The sequence below is a fragment of the Amblyomma americanum genome, chromosome 2, assembly GCF_052857255.1.
Source record: "Amblyomma americanum isolate KBUSLIRL-KWMA chromosome 2, ASM5285725v1, whole genome shotgun sequence".
In the NCBI taxonomy this organism is placed as follows: Eukaryota; Metazoa; Arthropoda; class Arachnida; order Ixodida; family Ixodidae; genus Amblyomma; species Amblyomma americanum.
Window position 1 is genome coordinate 110111646 of NC_135498.1, and position 24103 is coordinate 110135748.

The 24103-nt window shown below is 46.9% G+C and overlaps 1 protein-coding gene across 1 annotated transcript in view; it reads left to right on the forward strand.

The window, feature by feature from the left end:
* The window catches only part of LOC144119988 (uncharacterized), a 161699-nt gene that overhangs the window by 81256 nt on the left and 56340 nt on the right, over positions 1–24103 (forward strand). The window contains exons 10-14 of the mRNA XM_077652477.1: positions 630–736; positions 8102–8345; positions 10473–10577; positions 18612–18683; positions 19937–20052. Of these exons, the coding sequence (XP_077508603.1) occupies positions 630–736; positions 8102–8345; positions 10473–10577; positions 18612–18683; positions 19937–20052 (644 nt within the window). The remainder of the gene's footprint in view (positions 1–629; positions 737–8101; positions 8346–10472; positions 10578–18611; positions 18684–19936; positions 20053–24103) is intronic.

Consider the following 24103-nt stretch of genomic DNA (forward strand, 5'->3'; position numbering starts at 1 on the left):
TCATACTTCCCTTTCTACTCCCCAATTTAAATTCCTGAGACTTAGTTAACAGAATGCTGGCTCAGCGTGCGTAGCTTAGTCAGAGCTCGTCTATAAGCTTGCCACTTTCACCGGCGTTGCCAGCGTTTAAATAGGGCTTGCTGGTGAGGCTGTATTTTGATGACGACTCACCGTAAAATGGAAAACGCACGCTTTTTGCTTGCTTCATTACCTGCTTTTTCCTTCCTAACTATTCTGAACTGTCTCGAACCATTTTGAGCGGTCTTTTTCATAAAGCTGCATGCACTATTTGTAACATCAACATTGAAATTTATCACCTGGCTACACAACGAAATCTAGATTTTGATGATTCGTTCATTATCCAGTTGCTCCTTCCCTGATTTTATCTGTTGGCACAATTATCTTTCATGCAGCTATTTACATGAGCATTCCTAACTCCGAACTCTGCTCTGTAAGCCGTACACAACATACACGGGGCATCTGGGACTCCAATTCCTAAGCGAACTTATCCTTTCCGAGTTGTGCGGTACTTGCACACTAAACACCTGAGCTGTGGTTACTAAGAAACAACACGCTACCGGCTGCTTTCGTGTGGATCTTCGCTCAGCAGTTCTTTTCATGATTCACAGCTGGATCTATATGGGCTGGTGAAGAATGTATTCGGGGAAGACTACGCAGGAAAGTTCTTCGGAAGGCATCCTACCACAGGACCGGCTCTAGAAGTCTATAACCAAGGGTACGTACATTATTAGTGGAGCGCCATTTTTTAATCAGCAGAATAACAAAAACTACGCGCTCATTTTCGGTGGATATATGGCACATTCAAGAAATTTTCAATAAGTTGACGGAAAAGTGCAGGAGATCGCCTTTGCAAAAAACTCAGTTCCAATTACCTCGGCCTTAAAGCCGTAGGCCGATAAGGATCTTCGCTACCCTAGAAAGCAGGCGATGGAAATTTAGCGTGCCCAGTTTCAGATTAAAAGAGGACGCAATTGCGCATGTGTACTATAAAAATCTGTGCGCGGGAAAGATAAACTCCAGCCGCCAATGGTCGCTCAGGAGGCTGTCGTCGCTGCTGACTGCGTGTCCTGCTACATTCAAAAGAGGTAACGCGAGTCGGTTATAAATCCCAAAGATTCACAAAGTGATACACTTGCAGCTAGAGCTGCAAATTGCAAAGGACCACTTCACAGCTCTAAATAGGTGCAAATAAATTTGCTTTGACTTGACCGAGGCCCACGCGCCTTCTTTTCATCTTCGAGCGGGAGAAAACACTTGAATGTGTTTAGTCGCCTCCGCTCCTTGCTTGGAAGTGTTAGACCTTTAAAGACTGATGGCGGCCCTCTTTAGGCAGCGAGCGGTACATGGAATGCTGCTGCAACAACAGTTTACTGCTGACGAGAGCGAGGGCCAGGAGGCCACCAGAAACGATTTTAAAAATGTTCGAAACCCCGGTTCCGACTTAACCGGCTCATTTTTAAGTGAATCTTTAACCATATTCATCTTATTATTACTATATTGGTCAGCTGCATGAACAAACTGTTCATTTGTTGACCAGATTTCAATACCAGAGGCATCGTGGAGGGTTGGAAAAACTGTTTTGGTTTTAAGGTTTTACGGGGTTCAACACCCCATATATATTTAAGCGAAGAGAGACGCCGCAGTGGAAGGCTGCGGGTAATATCTACCACCTGGGGTTCTTTGACATGCACTGACAACCCACAGTAAACAAACCTCTACCATTTTACCTGCATCAAAATTCGACCACCGCGGCCGGCATCGAACCCGCGTTTTCGGGTCAGCAGCCGAGCAGCATACCCACTGAACCATCACGACGGGTTACATAGGAACGATGCTGAACAGTTAACAGCAACAATATAACTGCCTTTCTGTCTTTTCTGGGGCTTGCTATCAATAAAAATGTCGGTTGCATCTTCCATACATCACTAATGCCCTATGCTGACTATGACCAGAATAAAGTTTCTCCGTTTGATTCTATTGCGTCATTTGCGAGCGCCATAGCGCGCGCCGGACTAAGACGTGTGGCGTGTCGGCTCTGTCCTTTCTCGGCTGGAGCCACGGCTAAAACTTCTTCACCCCTACTGGACCGACGCCCTTCAACGCAACAAGCAATCTGGATTACGTGGACACAAAATTTCGCCAGGTATGCCAAAGTTTGCTAACTTTATGGCCGAATTACACGCGACCACCCGAGCGACGCAGTTTGGCTAACGATGTCGGCGTTCCACGCCGACGCGCGGCGGCGTGGAAACGGCCTCCCGATGTAAAATGGCTTACCCTGCATTATTTGCGAGGCATTACGATCCCGACGGCATGATCTCGACGACAGTTTCAACATCGGAAGGGGACAATTCTGCTTCTGTTCCGAAATGTCTGCACCAATCTCTCAACGAAGCGGTCGCGCGCCGCTCGATCGTTCAAGCCAAGCTTGCGGCCACCATCGCTGCCCCGGCCTCCGGCACACCAGCTGGCAAGACGCAGCCTCCTGCCTCACGCGCTGCAGGAATCTAAGGCAAGGCCCGTCGTAACTGGAAGCTTTGCCCACTCTCAAGACCGGGCCCAGGCGACTTCGGGGTTGTGCTCAAGCCATGGAAACATATGTCGCTGCACCAAGCCTTTTCAGAGAATCGCTACGGCGCCGCCATTAAGGTCTACATCGGGCCCGAGGTAGCAAGGTCACAAAACCTCATTGTGATTTACCCTCCGAACCCGTCGACACCTGATCGGCTTCTCGGGGACATCTCCGTTATCACCAAGCATGGGAAGATTCCACTCCACGGATAGCTTCGACAAGGAGGCTATGTCTGCCACGGCGTCATCACCGTCAGCAACTAGGACACTGCTGAATCGCTTCGGAAGCAGGTGCAGTGGAGGGCAGGCGCCATCGCCGAGGTTAGGAAATTCGGCTCCTCTAATAAATCTCGGATCACCTTCGCCGGGAGGGAAAAAACGCGTTTTGTGCACTACGAGAATATTCTCATCCCTGTGGAAAAAACTACCGTAGGATCCCGGCCTACGGCCTGTGTGGGGCCGTTGGCCACCGAGTGGATGCTTGTCCCAACACGCAGCTGAACACGTGCGGTCTGTGTGGGCAACAGTCCCCTCTTCAGGAGGGGGTGCGGGCCCCTCACGAGTGTGTGCCGCGGTGTGCGGTTTGTGCCGGTGCACACGCCACTAACTCGCGGGAGTGTGCGGCGAAATTCCGCAAGCACAAGATGACCACCCCAAAGAAAATAGCTGCCAAGAAGAAGAGCCGCCATCTTGGCCGCCCCGGTGAGTTACAAAAACTTGGACAACAACATCGAGAAGCTGGTGACACCTACCCGAGGTGCCGACAAGCGCCCGTCAACGAAGCTGCCACTACACGGCAGCACTGGAAAGCAGTCGACAACGCCACCACACGACAATACCAGGGCCTGGGTCAACACCGTGAAACATAGAACGCAAGTGAGCGGTACGGACAGGGCTTCCACCTCCTCCCCTCCCTCCTGCCCTCCTGCGGCACGCAGTGCCCAGAAAACTAAAATAGCAGCTCTTGAGGGCAAAATTGAGATGCTCCTCGAGAAAATTGCGCTCCTAGGATCTCAATCAAAGCAGCCTATCATTCCCCCCTCTCGCCCCGCTACCGAGGCAATGACTAGCGAGCCCGTGACACCGAACGCAGCACTACTGAACGCGGACGCTGCACTTGAGGCCCGTCTAGGGGCCCGCATGAACGCCCGTTTCAATGCCCTAGAAAGTCAAATTTCCGCGGCAGTGACCTCCGTGATCGCCAAAATTACCGAAATTGTACCCACAATCGTCGCACAGCACGTCGCACAATCTACGCGTGGCGTCCGACGAGACAGCTGTGTAATCGAAGACGTGTCTGGCCACTATCCCAAAATGCGTCACGCCATGGAAACACTAATATTAGTAGAAGACGACGACAGCTGCTCGCTCTCCGGAATAGAGGATGGCCGCCTCAGCGCGAGTGCTTGCTCCGGAGCAGCGTCCCTACAATCAACCTCTCACCTAACTGACCATGGCGGAAAGGCCTCAAATTAGGCACTCTCCTCATACCAATTCGGCCACCCCCATCCTAATTACCCAGTGGAACTGCCGCGGATTCCGTTCCGGTGCCAAGCAGGCGAACCTCAGGCTTTTTCTGTCAACATTCGATTCACTTCCTGCGGTGGTTCCAGCAGGACCCCTCTTCCTGTATCTGCGTGCACAAAAATTATACAGCCAACTTGGTTGATTTGTACCTGAATGCTGCATATTCCTTTGTGATGGTCGCTCTTCTTCCGCTTAAGGAAAAAAACGCAGCCTTGCATATACTTAACATCTATTGTTCTCCCAAGATAAAAGATGTAACTTTCGGCGCTCTCTTCAGTCAGGCCCTGAAGGCTGCGAGCAATGACCCCCCGGTGATCGTGGGTGACTTCAACGCTCAAAGAATTCTCTGGGGGTACGTGCGTGAAGATAAGCGCGGCCGCAAGCTAGCGGAACTTGCGTCCACGCTGGCAATGACCCTTCACACCGACCCTGCACATCCAATGCGGGTGGGTAACTCGGTGACTCGGGACACGTGTCCGGACCTTACCTTCACCAAAAAAGCTAAGACACGCAGAATGGTCCAACACCAAAGAAACCCTCGGCAGTGACCACTGCATACTCAACACTAGCGTTAGAACCAAACCACTGGTAAGATAACACGCCCAAGCACGCCTACCCAACTGGACAAAGTTCCGGCAAGCCTACACTAATTCGGCCTCTATTGACGAACAAGGCTACCAAGCGTGGTCAAGAGAATTGGTTACACACCTTCGTTCGGTAGAAATCTAATTTCAACTATCGGAGACCACGGCGGAGGTGTACAACCACTTCCTGCACATCTGGGAGGCGCGGCACAGCCTCGTCTGCAGATAGCGCCGCCAAAAACATAATCGGAAGCTCAAAATTCGCATCGCCGAGCTCACCCAGCAAGCGGCTGAGTACGTAGCACAGCTCGCCAACTCGAATTGAGTGGACCGGTGCAACACGGCTGCTAGACATATGTCTAGCCGTTGCACTTGGCGTCTCTTACGCGCCTTGATCGATCCGACTAAATCCAGAGCCGAGACACAAAAACGTCTCCAACGGGTTATCCATAGCTTCGACGGAGATACCTCTAAATTAGTATGGATATTACGCGATCAATACTTCTGCATCCCAAAGGACTCCTGAGGGCCAGCGTGCTCGTATGCAGGCTCCGAGAACACGGAACTGGATCTACCGTTTCGGCTCCACGACTTGAAGGCGGCCTTGAGTAAAATGAAACGAGGAACAGTGCCGTGAAGAGACAAAATAACTGAAATTACTTGCCAACCTTCGCGACACGGCCTACGAGACATTCCTCGCATATATAAACTCAATCTGGCAAGCTCAGGCACCCATCGCAATCGAATGAAAGACCGCCCTGGTCACCTTCATTCCTAAAGCGGGAAAACCATAAACACTGACAACCTCCGCCCCATCTCCCTCACGTCTTGTGCGGGAAAGCTGATGTAGACTATGGTTTGAGAGAGGCTGTCCGAGCTTTTGGGAAACCAAAATGTATTCGCAGACACATTGTTCGGGTTCCAACTACAATGGTCCGCGCAGGATGTCCTGCTTCAACTACACCGCGAAATTCTGAATCCCGTCCAATACCCCCTTAATGACAAGGTAGTACTCGCCCTCGATTTTAAGGAGGCTTTCGACAATGTAACACGGGACATAATTTTGACTCACCTCTCCCAAACCCACGGTGGACACAACACCTTTCACTACATTAGACAATTTCTCTGCGCCCGGCAATCGTGTATCCAGATACAAGACCAAGAACACTGCCCCTACATTTACCGCATGGTATGGGCATGCCAGTGAACCTCGCACCTTCCCCCTATCGCCAACGTTACCCGGGAGGACTGGGAGGCGGCCCTGCTCGGCTGCTCTGACATATAGAGCCAAAAGGCTCTGGTCGGGCGCGCCCGAGCAGCAGCTACCGCCAATGGGCTCTTATAATGAGCAGCCCACCTAGGATTTGTAAGGAACGGACCCTTAAGAACCGCTCCACTAGCTCACTGTATATATTTTGAAAATAACGTTTTTCAGTCAGTCAGTCAGTTCTCCGTTTTGTCTTAGCAAGACGTAAAGAACCGTTCGCCCACCTGCCGAGCAGGCACAGTGATAACCATAAAAGTTGCTGATGCAGGCTTTCGCTGCGTGGTCTGTGAAAAGAAAACGCGGTGCATTCATGGCGCGGCGATGGCACTGTCATCCCTCCTAGAATCCAGGAAATGCTGGAGCCCACTCACGCACATATGGCCACAAGAAGTTGCATGGCCAGAGTTCGTAGACGAACCGTAAATAACGTTTGCAGAGACCAAAACCTTAGGATTTAGAAATAGTTGCAACGGTAGCAAGGCCTAATGGTTTGCTGATTGCAAAAGTTATGAACTGTTTTTCGAGTGGGCCGCGCCAAAGATTTCGCTGCAAGGTTTTTCTACGTAGCTACCCGACATCCAGTCTGGACAAAGAGCCCACAGTGATCTTTAAACCAAATATCACGTGATTCCTTTCCTCATGCTTTCTGATCAAAACGGTTCTAATAGTACTACTACTTCTAAGCATTGGGCTTAACACTCTGGGGCTCCTGTACAAAATTATAAAAGAGGACACCCAGGTTTTGACGAGGGTACTCTACTTTGGGGTAACTTCCAGGAAGTGGAAGCAGTTTAAGGCGAATTTAGCATCCTTTATTTTGGAAATTTAGCTGAGGTCGCACAGTGATCGCAGTAAGTAATTAAAAAGCAATGAACTGTGTACGACAACGTCCACCATTCTTAAGCAGATAAATTCCACGGGTAATAATAAAAATATTTTTCCCTCAATTTCAAGAGCCACGGCCATCTTCGAAACAGTGCGATTCCTCCGTCCACCAGCTGTTTGAAAAATCCTTGTAGGAGTTACTCTATCTGAGCACTGCGTCTCACTGTATGAAATTTTGCATATCTCTATTAACACCTTCCGTTCTTATTTTGTGCTGCGAAACTAGAGCGCTTTTTTCAGGCATGAGTGTGTTGTTCTGCCGGAATGTTTTTTAACGATGGCAGGAAAAAATGACGCCTGAAAGGATGGAACCAGACTTTGTGCGTCATGAAGCTCTTAGTATTTTCGTATTCGCAGGTTTTCACCGAAGCCTGACTTGAGCAAAGCTGTAGAATGCATTTCCACTGGAATGTGCGGCTTGTCCTGTGCGTTGCCTTTGCGACGTTTATACTCGTCGACTGCGTAACTTGCTCACGCAGGCACGCTAAAACTGAAGACTTTTCGTGCGACTCAGGAAATTCCTCCAAGATACCGCCTAATTATCCTAAGAATCATAAGAGCTGGAGCCATCACTCTCGGATAGCTGTCGGGTCATGCCCAGAATTTAAGACAAAGCTGAGACAATGTGAACGAATGGAAGAAATTTATTGCATAAGTAGGGCAATGTTTGTGTTCCCGAGGAAGACTCGAGTAGCGCCTTTCCATAAAGACTAAAAACATTGGAGATGACATTTACGATCTGTCTTATCCGTAAGACGCGATAGTCTTAAAATATTAATTCCTAAAGATGCAGAATTACTCATTTCTTTCATTAGCATTCACAGGCTCTTGATGTCCTCGTACCATTCCTGGCGCAGGTGCTGCAGGTGCAGCGGTTAAGTAATGCGCCACTGTCCTGTGATGGCAGTTGCTGTCAGCGGTGTAGCTGGTGCGACCCAGGTCCTGAGAAACCTCTCGTAAAGAATGATTAACTTGACGTGACCTAGGTGACCCACCTGCCACCCATGTCGCTTTTCTGACGCCGACGATGAGGCTGATTTTGTGCGCCACGAATTCTTTAACGCTAACTCGTTAAAAAGGCAGATATATGTCCAATTTATACTCACGCCAATCAGGCGTAGTCCAGTAGTGAATTTTTGAGAGTAAAGTGTCGTGAAAAAGCCTGCTACATATTCCCGTGTGGCTAGCACTGTAGGACCGCTTGCGTATACACTACAGAGATGTATTCTTGCCCCGCTCTTTCCAGTGGGGCGAAGTCCATGAACCTAGCCACTTTCAAACTCCTACTGTCGCTCTCTCTCTTCATGGACGAAGAAGAACCGGCGCTTGCCCCCTTTTTTCAATTCGCCAACAAATACCATTGGGGATCCAAGGTGTTGCCCGTCAAGGTCTACCGTTGCGGTAGCTTCATCGAAAACTACTTAAAGCCGGCGATGATGCACTTCATTGCGGAGTACGACAAAGTTCGCCTGGAGGCTCTCAAAAACCAGGCAAGTAACGGTTGTGCTCCACCCTCATTCGGCATGTGCAAACGTTAATTTCTTCCTTGAGTGACTACGCATGGAGTGCATTATAAAGAAGAACTTCTACTGTGGTGAGATGACCCATCAGTAAGAGAACCTATTGGGCTATGCTGCTTTTGTAGCCCTCCGTACGGAATACACAAACGTGTCAAGGAGCGCTCTAATGTATTTACTCAATTATGACGCTTCTTTGATTCTATAGCACACCCGTTTTTTAAGTTCAGGAAAAAAAATGTGCAGAGACCTCAATCATAATGCGCAGGCGAGTTTCATGCTTCGATAATGAAATGAATTTTTTCACTGGCAACGACCAACATTTATTGCAGTCACTCTGTCCGCCGATCAAGCACATACGTTTCGGGAATTAGTGAGGCCAACCTCCGTGCAACCTTAGCCTGCGCGCACAAGATCACCGTATTTTAGAGCATTAGCTTTTATCAGCTCATTCCTTCGTGCCCTCGTCGGCGTCCGTGCTGCAGACATTGGCAGAGTGCGAAAATATTACTGTCGGATCACATCATGGCGCTTTTCTTTCGGCGGGAGCTCGGACGGCGTTTCCGCGTTCAGCAAAGCTGGTAGAGAGCCAATACGCTGTGCACCCTGGGCGGGAGAGCCAACCGCCGATGCGCGCTCGGCGCGAGGCTGCCGTGCTGCTGTTGAGTGTGTTCATGAACATTCCGCACACAAGGTCGCCTTTTTTTTCAACCCGGCGTCGTAATAAACTTGGCGGGTCTTTGTAACTGACGCTACCATCCGGGCTAACGTTCAGGGCGTCGCCTTGCTACCTGGACACTCCAGATGCTGGCGAGGACTATTGGTATCAAAAATTGCTGTAGGCTAGATTGGCGCCACCTATAATATCGTTGCCCAAGAAATAGCAAGCAGACTTTTTTTGATGCCGATGGCAAAAGGCTGTTACTGGCTTAGTTTGATTTCGTATTCAACACAACAAAAGTCAATTCTACAAATTTTTTTCTTGGAAAAAGGTGCAGAATAATATGAAGTAAATACGGTACGCCGGAGCAACCAAGTGCTCCACAGCGGCACAACCTGATACTATGAATGTAACAAGGCCTGGTCACCATTGAAGAAGTAAAATAAAACTTGGTGCGGGCAAGATGCTGTTTAAAAGAACGAATGAATTATAACGAATCGCAAGCTGGGTTGAGAAATGCGAGCATGATGTTATCTGCATCTTGTATTAGGACTAGTGCGCGGCAGAGACCTTAAGAAGTACGTGTAGAGTAAAGCCTAAAATTGTGACAAACTTCTGAGCCATATAAAATGGTTTGGTCCCGCACCCTTGAACAAAGAAAAGAAAAACCATGTTATGTATCAGCCGCACAGTGTACTCACTGAAGCCTCACGGGGTTTATGCTCGCCCGTGTAATTTATTGGCACCTGACTTTAGAGCTGTGCACAAACTTTTGCGCAACAGGATGCGAATAAGCTGTTTGCTTGTTAATGTAAGTGCAGAGCAGAGAAGCGTATTTGCAAAATTTGGCAAGTACTCTTGTGATTGGTCCTATTTTTTGGGAAAGGCAAAGAGGCGACAGCATGAGTATGCAGATAACGAAAGAGGCGACCTGCTCATTCCTTCTTTTCCAGCGAAAGCAGCACAGAGGGCTATGCGAAACGATGTCTTTTAAATATGGATGGAAATTTTGATCAGGTTAGCTTTCACAGCATGCAAAGAAACCTGGGTAACCGAGTTTTCTATTCTGGCACCTAGGAAATGAATCCGCTTAGGCTAGATTAGAGCTTTCAAGTTTGGGTCCTCCTCTGTGCTGCTGTGAGCTTTCATGTAACATTCGGCTTTACGCCTTGTGCACATCGCCTGATTCATGCAGAGAGGAGAATGCTTGGAATTATTGACTTTAGTGCGCTTTAGAGAAACAGCACCTTAAAAATGAGCGCAAATGTTTTTATATCCGCTGGAGTAAGCAGCTGGCATGGATGTGCCCAAATCGCCTCCGTTTTGTGTGCTCCTACAAGAGATGCTTTTAAGCAACTGCAGACTACCATTCCTGCTGTATTCTTAATTTGTGAAATGTATATTGCGTGTATGCCACATGTTGTAAAACTCTTTTTCAGACAATGGGAACGCTGAAAGACTTCAGTGCTTTCGACCCGGCAGACAAGAAATCACTGTCTCCTCTTCAGGGTTCTTTGAAGAATGCTAAAAGCAAATTCGCAGATGTAAGTGCACCTGGTTATATTCCCTCTAATCACTGCAGACTCCTTCAACGTCGTATTTGTAGTTCACCAAAACTACATGAAAATGCCTTGTCCTCTGGTTTTGCGCCAACGTTACTACCTCTTTCTCGCCCTTGGGGCAGGTGCGGATAGACTGCGCGAGCTTCCCGTAGACGGCACCTCTGGCCTGGCACAACTGGGAGAAATCAGCAGTCACATTTTCCTGTCCCTTCTCGTTCTTTAACATTCCTGTTGCTTCCTCAAACCTTTCCTGTCTTTTTCTTCCTTCTTTGGTCTTTACTTTTTTCCTCGCGGCTAGAATAATGTGTGGTAATGTTTTGGCAGCCTATATCAAGCAATAGGCTTCCTCCTTGCTTTCGTATGATTCCCCTTTGAAAAGGGGGTGCACCCAAATTACCTCTGAGTTCTTTACCAAAGAGATAACAGCTCTCTCAAGGAAACACATCGTTCACAGTAAACAAAAAGGAAAAGCAATAATGATAAAACTTACTCTGACTCCTCGCGCTGCTTATTCAAGCCGTGTCCTGCCTGGAAGAAAAGGAAATAATTACCGTAAAGACGAAAGGAAGTATTACATTTAAGCACGTAACAAGGCTTTACACAATGACCCAGTGCGTTTTTTATTTTGCCGCCCATACAAGCTTTGGTGATGTGGTGCGTGGGCGCGGTATACCAAACCGGTCTCGGGCACCTGCCCAGCTCACACACAGTGAGACTGAGGCTGCCATAAGCAATACTGTATGGAAAGACACAGCGAAAGCTGGTATGCCAACCCGGAGAAAAGGCCCGCCAGCCACCAAGTAGGCAGCCCGCAAGGTTTCCCACGTTTAGGAGAAGCCCAAAATCCCTCTCTCCTTGCGTTTGCAGAGAGAGAGAGAGAAAAAAAAACTTTATTGGCGCCAAAAATTGGTCGATTCAGTGGGACCCGGTTGTCTTGATGTTAAAGTTCCGAGTCTTCCAGGGGTGGTGCCCTTATTCCAGGGCCCCACTGAGTCTTGCTACCTCATAAGCATGCTGGACCAGTCCTTTTTGGACCGCCAGCACGCTGCGCGTGAGCAGGTTCTCCCACTGTTCTGCATTGGGCTCTTTTAGTTTATGGATTGAATAATTGTTTTTACACTCCCATGTAATATGGTATAAAGTGGGGGTGGCTTCACACCACTTGTATCTGTCCGCGTACTGGTTCGGAAACATTTTGTGAAATATGTGTAAGTTATGAAAGCTTCCTATTTGCAGTCTACGCCAACCGACTGCCTCATATTGCGTTAATAGCTGGTGTGGTGGAGGATACGCTATCCTATGTCCTCTGTAGTGATCTAGGATTTCTGCGTACGATGGTTCACGAAGGGTCACTTGATGTATCTGCTCGGTTGGTAAGCTCGCGAGCTAGATCGTCGGCCCTCTGATTCCCAGTCACCCCGGTGTGCCCCGGCACCCAGAAAATTTTGTGCTGAATTTATTTGTTCGGGGGTCCCGCCTGGAGGATGATGCGTAGCGCTTCCTTGCTGATCCTACCATTAGTGTAGTGCCTGCATGCTTTTTTGGAGTGAGTGATTATTGTGAGCGATTTATTTCTGCGGTATCCTTCAGCTACTGCTAGCGCAACAGAAGCTTCTTCTGCGTCGGATACTTTGCAGCCGCTCTGTGATATACTGGTGACAAGGTCCCCTTGATGGTTCACCACCACGGATACTACTCTTTCTTCGTGGTTCTGTTCCATCGATGCAAAGCCACATCTGTGTATACTACATTTGTTTTTTCAGCTAAGTGCTTTTCTACATACTCTGCTCTCGCAGCCCTTCTCTCTGCGTACAGATTAGGGTCCATGTTGCGAGGGATTGGGCACACCCTGAGTGTTTGGCGAATGTTATCAGGTATGCCCGCAACCCTATCTTCCACTTCTTCACTTAAGTAGCCCAGCGTTCGGAGGAGCGCTCGGCCCGTGGTTGACTGCTGGAGCCTGTACATTTGGGCCCTTCTTTGAGCTTCCTTAAGCTCGTCAAAGTTATTGTGAACTCCCAACTTGAGGAGCTTCTCTTTTGACGTAATTCTTGGTAGATTTAGGGCCGTCTTGAAAGCCTTCCTGATTAAAGTGTCTGCTTGTTCTTTTTCGTGCTGTGTCATCTTGTGGTAGGGGAGTGAGGATGTTTTGCGGCTGACCACCAGGCTCTTGACTAACTTGATCGTGTCACTCTCCTTCAAGCCAAATCTTCTCTGTGATACTCTGGTTATCATTCTGCTGACCGGTTGCATTGATTTTTGGAGAAGGCTTAGGGTGTGGCTGCACTTCCCGCTGCCTTGGATCCACATTCCCAACGCTCTGATCATGTTGCGTTCCGGGAGGACCTCCCCTTCAATTTTTATGTTGTATATTTCTTTGGATGGTCTCTTGTCCACTCGTAGAATTACCGACTTCTCGTTGGAGCATGCCAGGCCTCTCTCTCTGACGTAGTTTTCCACGCATGTGGCTGCCTGCTGCAGGAGATCTTGTTTTTGCCCTGGGGAGCCCTGGCTGATCCAGATCGTTATATCATCGGCGTACATAGCGTGCTGTCTCCCCTCTATCTGGCTCAGCTGTCTGCCTAGCCCAATTATGGTTATGTTGAAGAGGACCGGCGAGTTCACAGAGCCTTGGGGGGTGCCTTTGTTTGGTGTTTCAAAGACCTTGCTGCCTAGGTCCCCCAGTCCAACCATAGCTGTACGGTTTGACAGGAAGGCCCTTACGTAGTCGTGTACTCTTCCGCAGTTGGTGGTGGTTAGCCCTTCCATGATAGCGTCATGGCTGAGGTTATCGAACGCGCCCTTGATGTCCAGTGCCATGATGATGTTCTTTCCTGTTTTGGGGCGGCTTCTGCGACTTCCTCCTTGATCTGTAACAGGATTTCCGGCGTCGGTAGATTTGTTCTGAAGCCGAACATACAGTGCGGGTACAGATCTTCATCTTCCAGGTATTGTTGTATTCTCCTTGTGATGACTCTCTCAAAAAGCTTTCCTAGTCACGACGTGAGCGAGATAGGGCGCAAATTGTTTATCTCCAACTTCTTGCCTGGCTTGGGAATCACCACAACTTCTGCATGCTTCCAATCCCGTGGCAGTGTGCCTTCTGTCCACAGTGTATTCAGGTAGTCTGTGAGTTGCATCACCGCTTCATCGCTGAGGTTGCGAATTTGCGAGTTTGATTTTATCGGCTCCGGCTGCTGTGTTTCTGGTAACCGACCTGATGGCCGCATAAACCTCTTCATTGGTTATCGGCCTGTCGAGGTGCAGGTTCTCCTCCCCTTGATATTCTCCTTGGTACCCTTGCGGTTTGTCTGTGCCATAGCACTTCTTCTTGACCGCCTCCAGGATCTCTTCATCTGACTCTTTGCTGTTGTGGACCAGCCTCTGGATTGCTTTCCTACTTTCTGCTTAGGTCTTTTTTGGATCCATGTGGGCTTTGAGTATCCTCCACGTTCTGGCCGTGCTAAGGGTGCCGTTCCGAGAGCTGCTAAACTGCTCCCACCCCTGTCTGGCCACGTGTGCCGCATACTCCTCTGCCTTCTTGGTGACCTCTGCGATCTTGAGTCGTAGCTTCCTGTTAAGCTTCTTTCTTTTCCATCTCTTTGTGAGCCCTCGCATTGCTTCCCATATCCTAAGCAGCCTCGGATCCACTTCCGGTGTGACTTCCGTTCTGTGCATCTCTTGCGTGTTTTGTTCCTGCAACTCTTTCAGCTGCTTGCTCCATTCCTCTGTTGAGGTGATTGCGCCTTGCATCTGCCCACAATCGCCCCGGAAAGCGTCCCAGTCTGTTATGTGGGTGGTTGCAATCTTTCTTTTAGTATTATCTGCTTCAAGGGTGACCTTGATTACATAGTGGTCACTTCCCAGGTTCTCCAGCAAGTTCTCCAATTCGATCTGCCGCGCTCCTCTGACAAAAGTTAGGTCTGGGCACGTGTCTGGGCTAACGCTGTTCCCTAGTCGCGTTGGTTGGTTCTCATCTGTTAGTAGGGTGCAGTTTGCATTTTCCGCTGCTATACAGATTAGTTGTCCTTTTTTCTCTCCTTTCGGGTAGCCCCAGCTGGGGTCTCTCGCGTTGAAGTCTCCCGCGATAAGCAGAGTGGTCGATTTAGCTAATCTTCCCACCTCCATGAAAAGCTTATTGAAATTGCATCTCTTCTGTCTGGGTGGGCTATATAGGTTTATTTTAAAAGTGCTTTTGGCTTTATGCTTCCTTTTGGGAATAACTTCCGTTATAACGTGCTCTATCCCCGTGTCCTCAATTTCGTCATGCGCTATGGTTACTAGGTGGTTGTTAATTAGAGTTGCCGTGCGTCCATTTTCCGGGCACTGGTATCCTTTTAAAATCGGAGATATATTAGTTTCTTGTAAGAGAATTATCAGGCGGTGAGCCCTGCGTGTATATGAATTGCTTCAGTAGTCCCTGATTGCGCCGGTAACCCCGAAAGTTCTACTGCCAGATAATTAGTTCGCTGTTGCCTGCCATGTCGTTGTCTTATTGTTGCTAGTTTGTTTTTCGTTCCCAAATCTTCTTTCGTTGTAAAGCCTATCCCGGGCTTCGCTTGTAATTTTTTGAATAGTTTGGCTTTTGATATAGCTGGGAAATACTGGTTTTCCTGCTGTTTCTGCTGCATTTGCGACTGCATTTGTTATATTTGATTTTGTATGCTGCGTAAAAGGCTTTCCATGCCGTTCTCTGCATTACTTTCCATTACGACTGGTGGGGGAGTTGGACTCCGTGGTGGCGTTGGCACGTGCACCGGCGTTCTCAGAATCTCAACGCCTCCTAAGATATACAGACACGAATCAGAGTTTGCCTGCGCCCGAGAGACGGTGGAGCTCTCTCTTGAGAAAAAGAAAAAAATCCCAGCAATGGGCCCCCAAAAAAAGCATTGACCTAAGTTTCTGAATATATCAGCCCTGTATTATCATGGTGTTCCCAATTCCTGGAACTGATGTGGAATAAGAAAACACTATACCGGTGTAACGGGCCTCTAAAATTTTCTGTCCCTTAGCAGTGTGTCGACAGGAGACGAATTTAAAATCTAATATAAAATATAATTTAAATGAAAATATTTAAAAAAATTCATTCGACGTGTCAATGAGCAGGCGAAAAGACTCTCTGGAGGCGTTGATATTGAAGTCCAGAGTGGCGTTTCAACCCAAGAAAACAAGCTTAAAAGAAAATATGGAGAAGCTGAAGTCACCATTCTTCGTTTTAAATCTAGAACAATGTGCTCAGTGTATCTTCAACCACACCTCTAACGCACGGTCATCTCGAATTGTTTTGTAATCAGTTATTAGAGCCATATCAGGGAGTAATCCTAATGCGTACTCTTCCTATTGGGAAGTGGACAGATAGATACTAAAGTCTGTATGTAGATTATTTTGATCAGAGAATGTCTGCCTACTCAGTGCAGGCAAGAGCACTTACTGCTTCCTTAACTGAGATAAAATGAGCTGTTTAGTTTCGGCTTCAGTTCACCTTCTGTTCGTACTGAATTTAAGTGGGATGTTCTCGACAACCCCTACAAGTGATCACCTTCCCGTGGTAATCACCATATAATCCTCACCCTTAACCTTCCCTGGCAAACTCAGCCGTTGTATACTGCACCCAGCCTACTGGCCACTGTTTCGATAAAAGGCCAGTCTGGATCCAATATTTTCCGATAGTCTTTGTGTCGACGAACTGAACGAAATATTCACAACCTGCAACACTGCAGCTGCACGCCAAGCTGTTCTGCAATCATCAGAAGCAGTGCGACAAAATATCGCCTTCTGGTACACACATGAATGCAGAGCTGCAAAAAAAAGAAACAAAAAAAGCCTGCGGAGTTTTCTAAAAAAATATCTAACACACGAAAATCTCACACATGTTAAAAAGGTGGGTGCCAAAACAGGGCACGTTCGTCGCAATGCTTAAAAAAACTTTTTGGCAAAGCTAAGTACAATACATAAATAGCTCAGTTACATCCAAAGAAACGTCAGAACATGTTCTAAATGAAATTAAGCATTTGTTCTTTTAGAAATCTGTTTAGGAGAGATCGTTGTGCACAAAAATATTTGCAAACAGGCAGGCATATTAGGGAACAATTCTCTTAAGTTCCTAGTTCTGTTCTATAACGCAACAGAAGAAATCACTGCCGAAAAGTGGCAGTACAAACCAACATGACAATAACATGACTACACCGTTGGAAATCAGTACATTATGGTCCACCGGCAAACCCACAGCACCCAAGTCTAATGAAACACGTTATGAAATCCTTGTCCGCCATTCAGAAACATGAAAAGCCTTAATAATTCCATTCCTGAAATCTGCAAATTTGCTAACCTCTGCTGGAAGTTACTAGCTGATAGCACTCACGAGCTGTCCTGCCAGACATTTAGAAAATCTGTTGAATAATAGGTCAATCTATACACTCCGATCCCGTGAACTTCTTAACACCCATCAACGTAGGTCGAAAAAAGCACGTTCATCAACTGACCACGTCTTCCGCTTTGAATACACAGCCCGGGAAGAGTTCAGTCAAAAACAACACTGTCTGGCAGTTTTCTTTGGTACGGATTAGGCATACGATACGACTTCGTGCTTAGGAATTTGCTCGACCTAGCAGACTTTTGGTATCCGCCTGGGTTCGACTCATTCTAGAAGCTTCGTTCCGGAAAATGGGGTACCGCTGATGTGTATATTACTCTGCTCTCTATATTCTAGAGGCCCTTGTACTGTGCGATGTCAGTGCGCGTTAACGAACCCCAGGAGGTCGAAATTTTCAGAAACCGTCACTACGGCGTCCCTCATAGCCTGAGTTGCTTTGGGACGTTAAATCCTCATCAACCATAGACCACCCTTATACACTAAATATGATATTCATATGTCTAAAATAATCCTAAATTCCATTATGTATATCGCAAATTGTTATAAGTCGTTAACGTGCACTGAACAAAGTAGCCATTTGAGAAGAATAAGCTGGTTCTAAGTTTTCTCCACAATAGCAGCTGCTGTTACTTTCTCGCCGAACAGAGGTTTGCAGATTAATCCCACGCTGTACTTAAAGGAAATTGTACTTCCGTAATAAACATAAATTTTTAGGCATAAACTTCAAAAGAAAGCTCGCATTCGTGCCTCACGTAAACACCTTTAAAAAGAGCTTCCTGATAAATAAATTATGTGAATCACCTTAAGTAGTAAGCTGGTTAAGCCAAATTTTGTCGAGCCACAGCGGCAAGGCTTATCGCGTTTTTGAAATTCTGAAAACTGAAGCGGCTATTACTGACGACCGGCTACAAGTCTCTAGTTACAACTAGGCGCCTGACTTTGCTAGCTAAAAAGATAATTAAAAGAGATAACAGCCGGTATATGTACAAGTATTCTAAATCTCGGCTGCTTCTGTCAAGCCCATCAGTGTGCTGCTCCTTGTACCTTAGACTGCAAAACTTATAGGAAATGTCGAAAACGCAATGGCGGTAGCAAAACGAATACCAGAGGAACTACCTGGCAAAGAACATTTGTGCTGTGTCAACTATTGACGCCAGCAATGCCTAAATGGTTTACGCTAAAACGAGTATTCATAGTTCAATGAGTAGCTACAGATTTCTTTCATATTCTCATAGCTAGGCGTGGGCCCAGACGGCTGTGGCAGGTGTATGTTATTTTTGCAATGACGCAAGCACCAATACAGCTTGTTCTATATTTAGAACTTTGCATACTTAGGTTAGTTCTCCACAACGACTGCGTTCCATCTCCCCTTTACCTTTTGGAAACAATGTGCCACGTCGTCCACTCGCACGTGAAACAGCCATCGAAAAAATGGAGAAACAAAAAAGAACCTATTGTTTCTACCTGCCCTGTTAAGCGCAATTAAACGTGGAGAAAACATGACGCAGAAGCGTATTGAGGGGACGCCTCTGGCTTGTTCTCTTGTTTTGTTGCTGTTTCTACTGCGCAGTATTTCTGTGTGAAAAATATTTGGCCAACTAGTGCACGGCCCTGCCATTTTCATTGTTCACTCGCTTTTGCAGCTTGGCGCCGACTTACAGGCCTTGGAATTCTTCTACTTCGCAGACACGAAGAAACATTCGGACGATTACTTTGTAAGTATGCGTTATTTGCTAGCGTTGCAAGGGCACCAGACTGTACTTAGCAAAAGCAAGCCGTTTTCAGAAATCTGAATGCTGGAATCCGATATTTGTTATCTGGCGTAATGGGATACTTTGCTTCCTCTGCTGCCCTTGTTATAGGGATTCTATATTTTGCGACTGTCCTCGTAAAACATCTCTGTAGGGCGTTATTTTTCGTACCTCGAACTCGCGTGGAGTATCTGAACCCCAATGATACTCAATAAAAAGTGACTGCTTTGCCCACCTCGACTTTTATTACGTTAGAAACACTTTGATTGCCAAGGTCAAACGGAGAGGTTTAAAGGAATGTACAAGATTTGCAATGCGGCCAGGCTAAGACGCGACCCAACGTGGGGTGTAATGTGCGTTCGCAAAAGTCAATTTAATAAATACGAGATTTTGCGCGGTATTTTTAGTTGATTTTGCATAATCACAGTTCTACAAAGCACACGCTGCGAAATGTTTTCCTAAGTCTTGTAAATTCTCTTGAGTGCCTGACGCCCGAAAGTGTGTGTTAGGATGCGAAAAATGCTTATACCAGGAGGCGACATCTTGAAAAATGGCGTGATTGCGCACTGACGACGCGCGGGAAAAACGATCGCACTCAGCATGCTTCATGGGTTCAAAAAGCCCAAGGTCCCTGATCACCTTTGCTGCCGAAAAGAAGAGAGCGCAGTGACGGGTGTCTCATGATGTCGCATGATTCGGCGCTGGTGGCTCGCGCGTGACCATGTTGCCTGGACTAGGGCGGTAGTGCCGACGACCGCTACGAAAACAGTCAGCTTCGAAGATCTGACTTACCGCAGCCCAAATCTCTAACTGAACCCCCAAATATTTCGATTACGCCAGTCCTTGTTTATTCAAGCGAGGTGCCTTCTACTCTACCGGTAACACAACTCCTTTATTTTAAAAACCATGCTTTGCATTTAGTTCGCATGCGGGTCAGGCAGTAACAAGCAACTCAATCATTAGATTGTCATTGTTTGCTTTCAAAATGGCTTAATGTGCTGGTGCACCAGCCAAGTTAGCTAGTGTCTCTAACACGCCTTCGTTTGCATGACCAAAGTGCACTCTACCAGCAGTTGTAGGTTTATTTATTTAAAAAAAATTACTCTATCACAAATGGTGCACTTAGTGTCACAGATTTTCAATACAAATTCTAAAGTACAAATAACTGTTGGGTGCATCTGTTGTGGGGAGGGCTAATTTATCGAAATTCTATGCAGGCCTGCGGTAACCCTTTGCCCGATTGGGACAACGACGCTGAAGGAGGCTTTCTTACACACGTCGTCCTGCTGTCCAAAATCTTCGCCTGCAACTACAATAAACAAGAATACAGAAAGTAAGATTTTTTTAAGCAGTGTGATCCGCCGCGGTGGCTCAGTCGTTAGTGAGCCCAGATTCTACCCCAGCCGCGGCGGCCGTGTTTCGATGGAGGCGAAACGCTAAGGCGTCCGTGTGCTGTGCGATGTCACTGCATGTTAAAGATATTATAAAAGTAATATTAATAAAAATTATAGTTGATTTTTGGGAAAAGGAAATGGCGCATTATCTGTCTCATATATTGCGGAAATCTGAACCGCACCGTAAGGGAAGGGATAAGGGGAGAGTGCACGAAGAAAGAAAGAAAGGGGTGCCGTAGTGAAGGGCTACAGAATAATTTCCACCAGCTGGGCATTTTTAAAGTGCACTGCGATATACGAGACTTAGTGCTCTATTGCCTGTCCTCAGAAATCAATTTTAAATTTCAATAGTGTTCGAAGCAGCAGCGGCGCAAAAAATTTTTTGGAATACTATTTCTGCTCAATTTTAAACAGCCGCCACACAAAAAGCGAAGAATACGTTACAATAGGAATGACAAAACTCAGTTCAGGCATTATATGGCAATTGCACGCGATGTGTTTGCCACCTAAAAATGGCGATTTATGCTGCTGAGCATAAGAAGGCGGCGTGGCGTCGATAATCCCCTGCGTCTGTTGTATTATCCTTTGTTTTGCTCTATATACCTTCATGTCCCCTATTTATGGCAAAGCAGCTGTTTGTTAAAAATTGTTCATCCGTAGCCTTCGCATTGCAGGTGATGGCAGCGTCAAAGGTATACCCAATCTGCAGCTAGAACTGTTATCAGGGGCCTGAACGTTGAGAAAATTGTTTGTATGTCCTGTGAGGAATTTGTATAAAAAGAAAAAGTGAACCATTGACATGTCGAAAGGAAAGAAATATTCCGGAATGCCAGGTCTTAAGCTAACTTTTTTCGCATTCTAACTCGAAAGCAACGGTTGCTGCAGCCATTTCGTCGCCGTGTGCGCTGAACTTGTCCGCCGTAAGTACTTCTGAGTAGAATGTTTTTTTTTTTAATTTAATTGGTTTTTGCGATAGGAAACGGCGCAGAATCTGTCTCATATATCGTTGAACACCTGAACCGCGCCGTAAGGGAAGGAATAAAGGAGGGAGTGAATGAAGAAAGCTAGTGAGAGGTGCCGTAGTGGAGGGCCGCGGTATAACTTCGACCACCGGGGGTCTTTAACGCGCACTGACATCGCACAGCACACGGGCGCCTTAGCGTTTTGCCTCCGTCAAAACGCAGCCGCGGCGGTCGGGTTCGAACCCGGGAACTCCGGGTAGAATGTCGCGTTACAAACTTAGTTCATGTGCGGAAGTCCAAGAGGTACTCAATGGTTTCCGAGCCTCTTATTACAGGTTTTCTCGTACTCTTTGATCTAACGCAAAGCGCTTCTCTCTAGATGACTGGCGCTGTTTTTGTGTAGCAGGCATTCAGCAGAATAGAAGTCCTTCCATTTTGTACGAAAATTTCTATAACTAGATATAACGCTTCGTATATAGTACCTAAATTGCGACATCGAATCCTATTTTTGCATATTTTCGCTCACCTTTGCTCTCAACACGTATATCTACATCCGGAAAACAAAATGCGCTAACATACCTTCTGCGAAAAAAAGTAAGGAACGAAAGGGTGATCTGTCGTCCGGCACAGCTGGTCATTGTATGAATGGCCACTTTAAGGTAGCACGATAAATCATAGGTTGGCGCATTTTTTGGTTGATTTTTCTGGTGTGATTAAATTACTTATAGGTTGATTTTGTGCTATAGTATGGCAGAAAGTTGGGCGAGTTGGTGATGGGTCATGACTAGTAGTAACTAGTGAATGGTTTTATTAAAGTAATATTAAAAAGGAAGGAAAAGATTTTTCCTGACCCGGCATCTGCCGTCGATACTGAAGCACCTGAGCTGGGGCAGCGGAAATAAAGGATAGCAGGCGGAATGGAGAATTAAAATGAAAGAGTTGAGAGGACAGAAAGAAACGATTGTGAGAGAGGTAATATACACAAACTTATTACACAATAAGAAATATGTCCAGGTTATGCGCGTGAATAGTTCATGGTGGAGCAATAAAAACACACGTGCACAGCACTACGTTGACTACAACTGGAGTGGAGCGTCCAGTTGTTAATCGTCCATGGTAGAACTCGCGCACCGTTCGATCACTGCGAGTAACTACATGGCGGAGAACAGACGGGACGTCAAGCCCGTCTGTTCGAGGAACGCACAGAGGCTCAACAAGGTTCGCCCACGGGTGCGCGCTCTTCCCTGCGGCCACAATAGCGTCTTAAGTAATAGCGTCATGACTAAAATAACGTTATTGCGCTAAAAAGACTATCCACTATGTAAAAGACAGGAGATGCGCATGTCATGTTTTTTATGTGGTTCGTCTCATTAGAACAGTAACGTTCTTTCCATCACAATTTTGTGCCGCCTTCAGAAAGGAAATGAAGCCCACTGAACCGTAAAAATTATTGCGATTGATACGGAAGAGTATGGGTTAGCATTAGTGTTTCCCTTGGACCCAGGAGTCGCTTACGCTGACTGGTTCAGGCCGCACGAGGAGGTGGCGTGAATCCACTCCCTCCATGAAATCCAATCCAATAGAGCAGTCAGTCTGCCACACCGCACACTCTCTCCTTTCTCTCCCGCCTGCCTATTACCTTCTCTTCGTCTTTCCTCTCCCACTCTCTCTCATACTGCTTTCCCATGAAGGTGGAGATTACTTTCTCTGTGCCGCCTGTCGACTGAGGCTTCAGACTGACGGACCGATTTTTGTCGCATCCAGGTTCCACTGGTGACGCAACAAAAAATTAATCCGCTATGACGCTAGTAGAGAGATAAAAGGGAGTGCGCGCTTCGACGCATCTAATATTAGAGCTGTATTGAACAAGTATTAATCAGGCAGTCTTTGTGTGCAATATGCGCGAGCGGAAGAAAAATTCTTCGTATTAATTCAGAGGCGCCTGGTGGGAACTTCATCATTTGTTTAGGGCAAAACTTTTGCGTTGAAGGCCGCAAGCGGTTCTGTATATTGCGCGCATAGCGGCTTGTACGAAGGCAAATGTCTTTTTTTCAGCTGAGAAAAGAAGAGCGTATGTAGTGGCTCGACACGACCTTGTAAGTTTAGGTGGTACAGTGGATGCAATACATGGAGCTGAGGTATGACACGTACTTGAAATATTACCAACAGGACAACAATTGGGGTTAGTCTGTGTTTCACTGTAATAATTTTGCGACTCAAGAATAATAAGAACCCAGGGCCCACATAGAGAACGTTAGTGTCGGTCAGATGAGGTATCCTGGCAATGCATCTAATGAGTTCATAATTTGCAGGCGTCGTTTTCTGCTTTACAAAGAATTATGAAGCACCTGAAAAGAGCTGGACTGCGCCTATTCAGCTACTCGTAGGTTGGCATACTTCCTGCGGCCACGCATACAGAGGGCTTTTTGCATCGGCGCGAATAGTAGTGTAGCAAGGCCGTCCTGAACTAATATCGAGCGGCACAGCGGCGAAAAGGAATACCCTTTAAGGACCCAGGGTTCAATATCACATGGTTTTTTGGTGTCCGATAGAGCCAAAACAGTCCAGTTGTCGAAACCAAGAGGAAAGCGGCTGCACTCCGAATATTTGAAGCTTGATCTTGCTTTCGAGAAGGACAAATTCGAACTGAACTGATTTATTAACTGTGACGCAAAAGAAAATTGTACATAGGTTGCTTCACCAAACGCAGGCGCAATATACTGCAGACTCTTCTTATATCGAGTGATGCGGGATTCCTCCACCTCTCTGTGCCTATTATGTATGTTAATGGCGTAGAAAAACGCGAAAGGTTGTGTGGGTTAAATCTTTCCGCGTCTCGGCTACCGGCGACTATCCCTGCCAAGGTCTCTGTTCCAATCACCTCAAAATTTTAGTGCTCACAGGGACGAGTTGAAGAACGAGCTTTGTGGGTGTAAATACTATCCTAGATGATCTGTTGACGCTATATTTGGCTTTAGGCACCTAGCTTTCCCGAGCTTCTGAAAAGGCTTAACCAAAGAGAATGTTG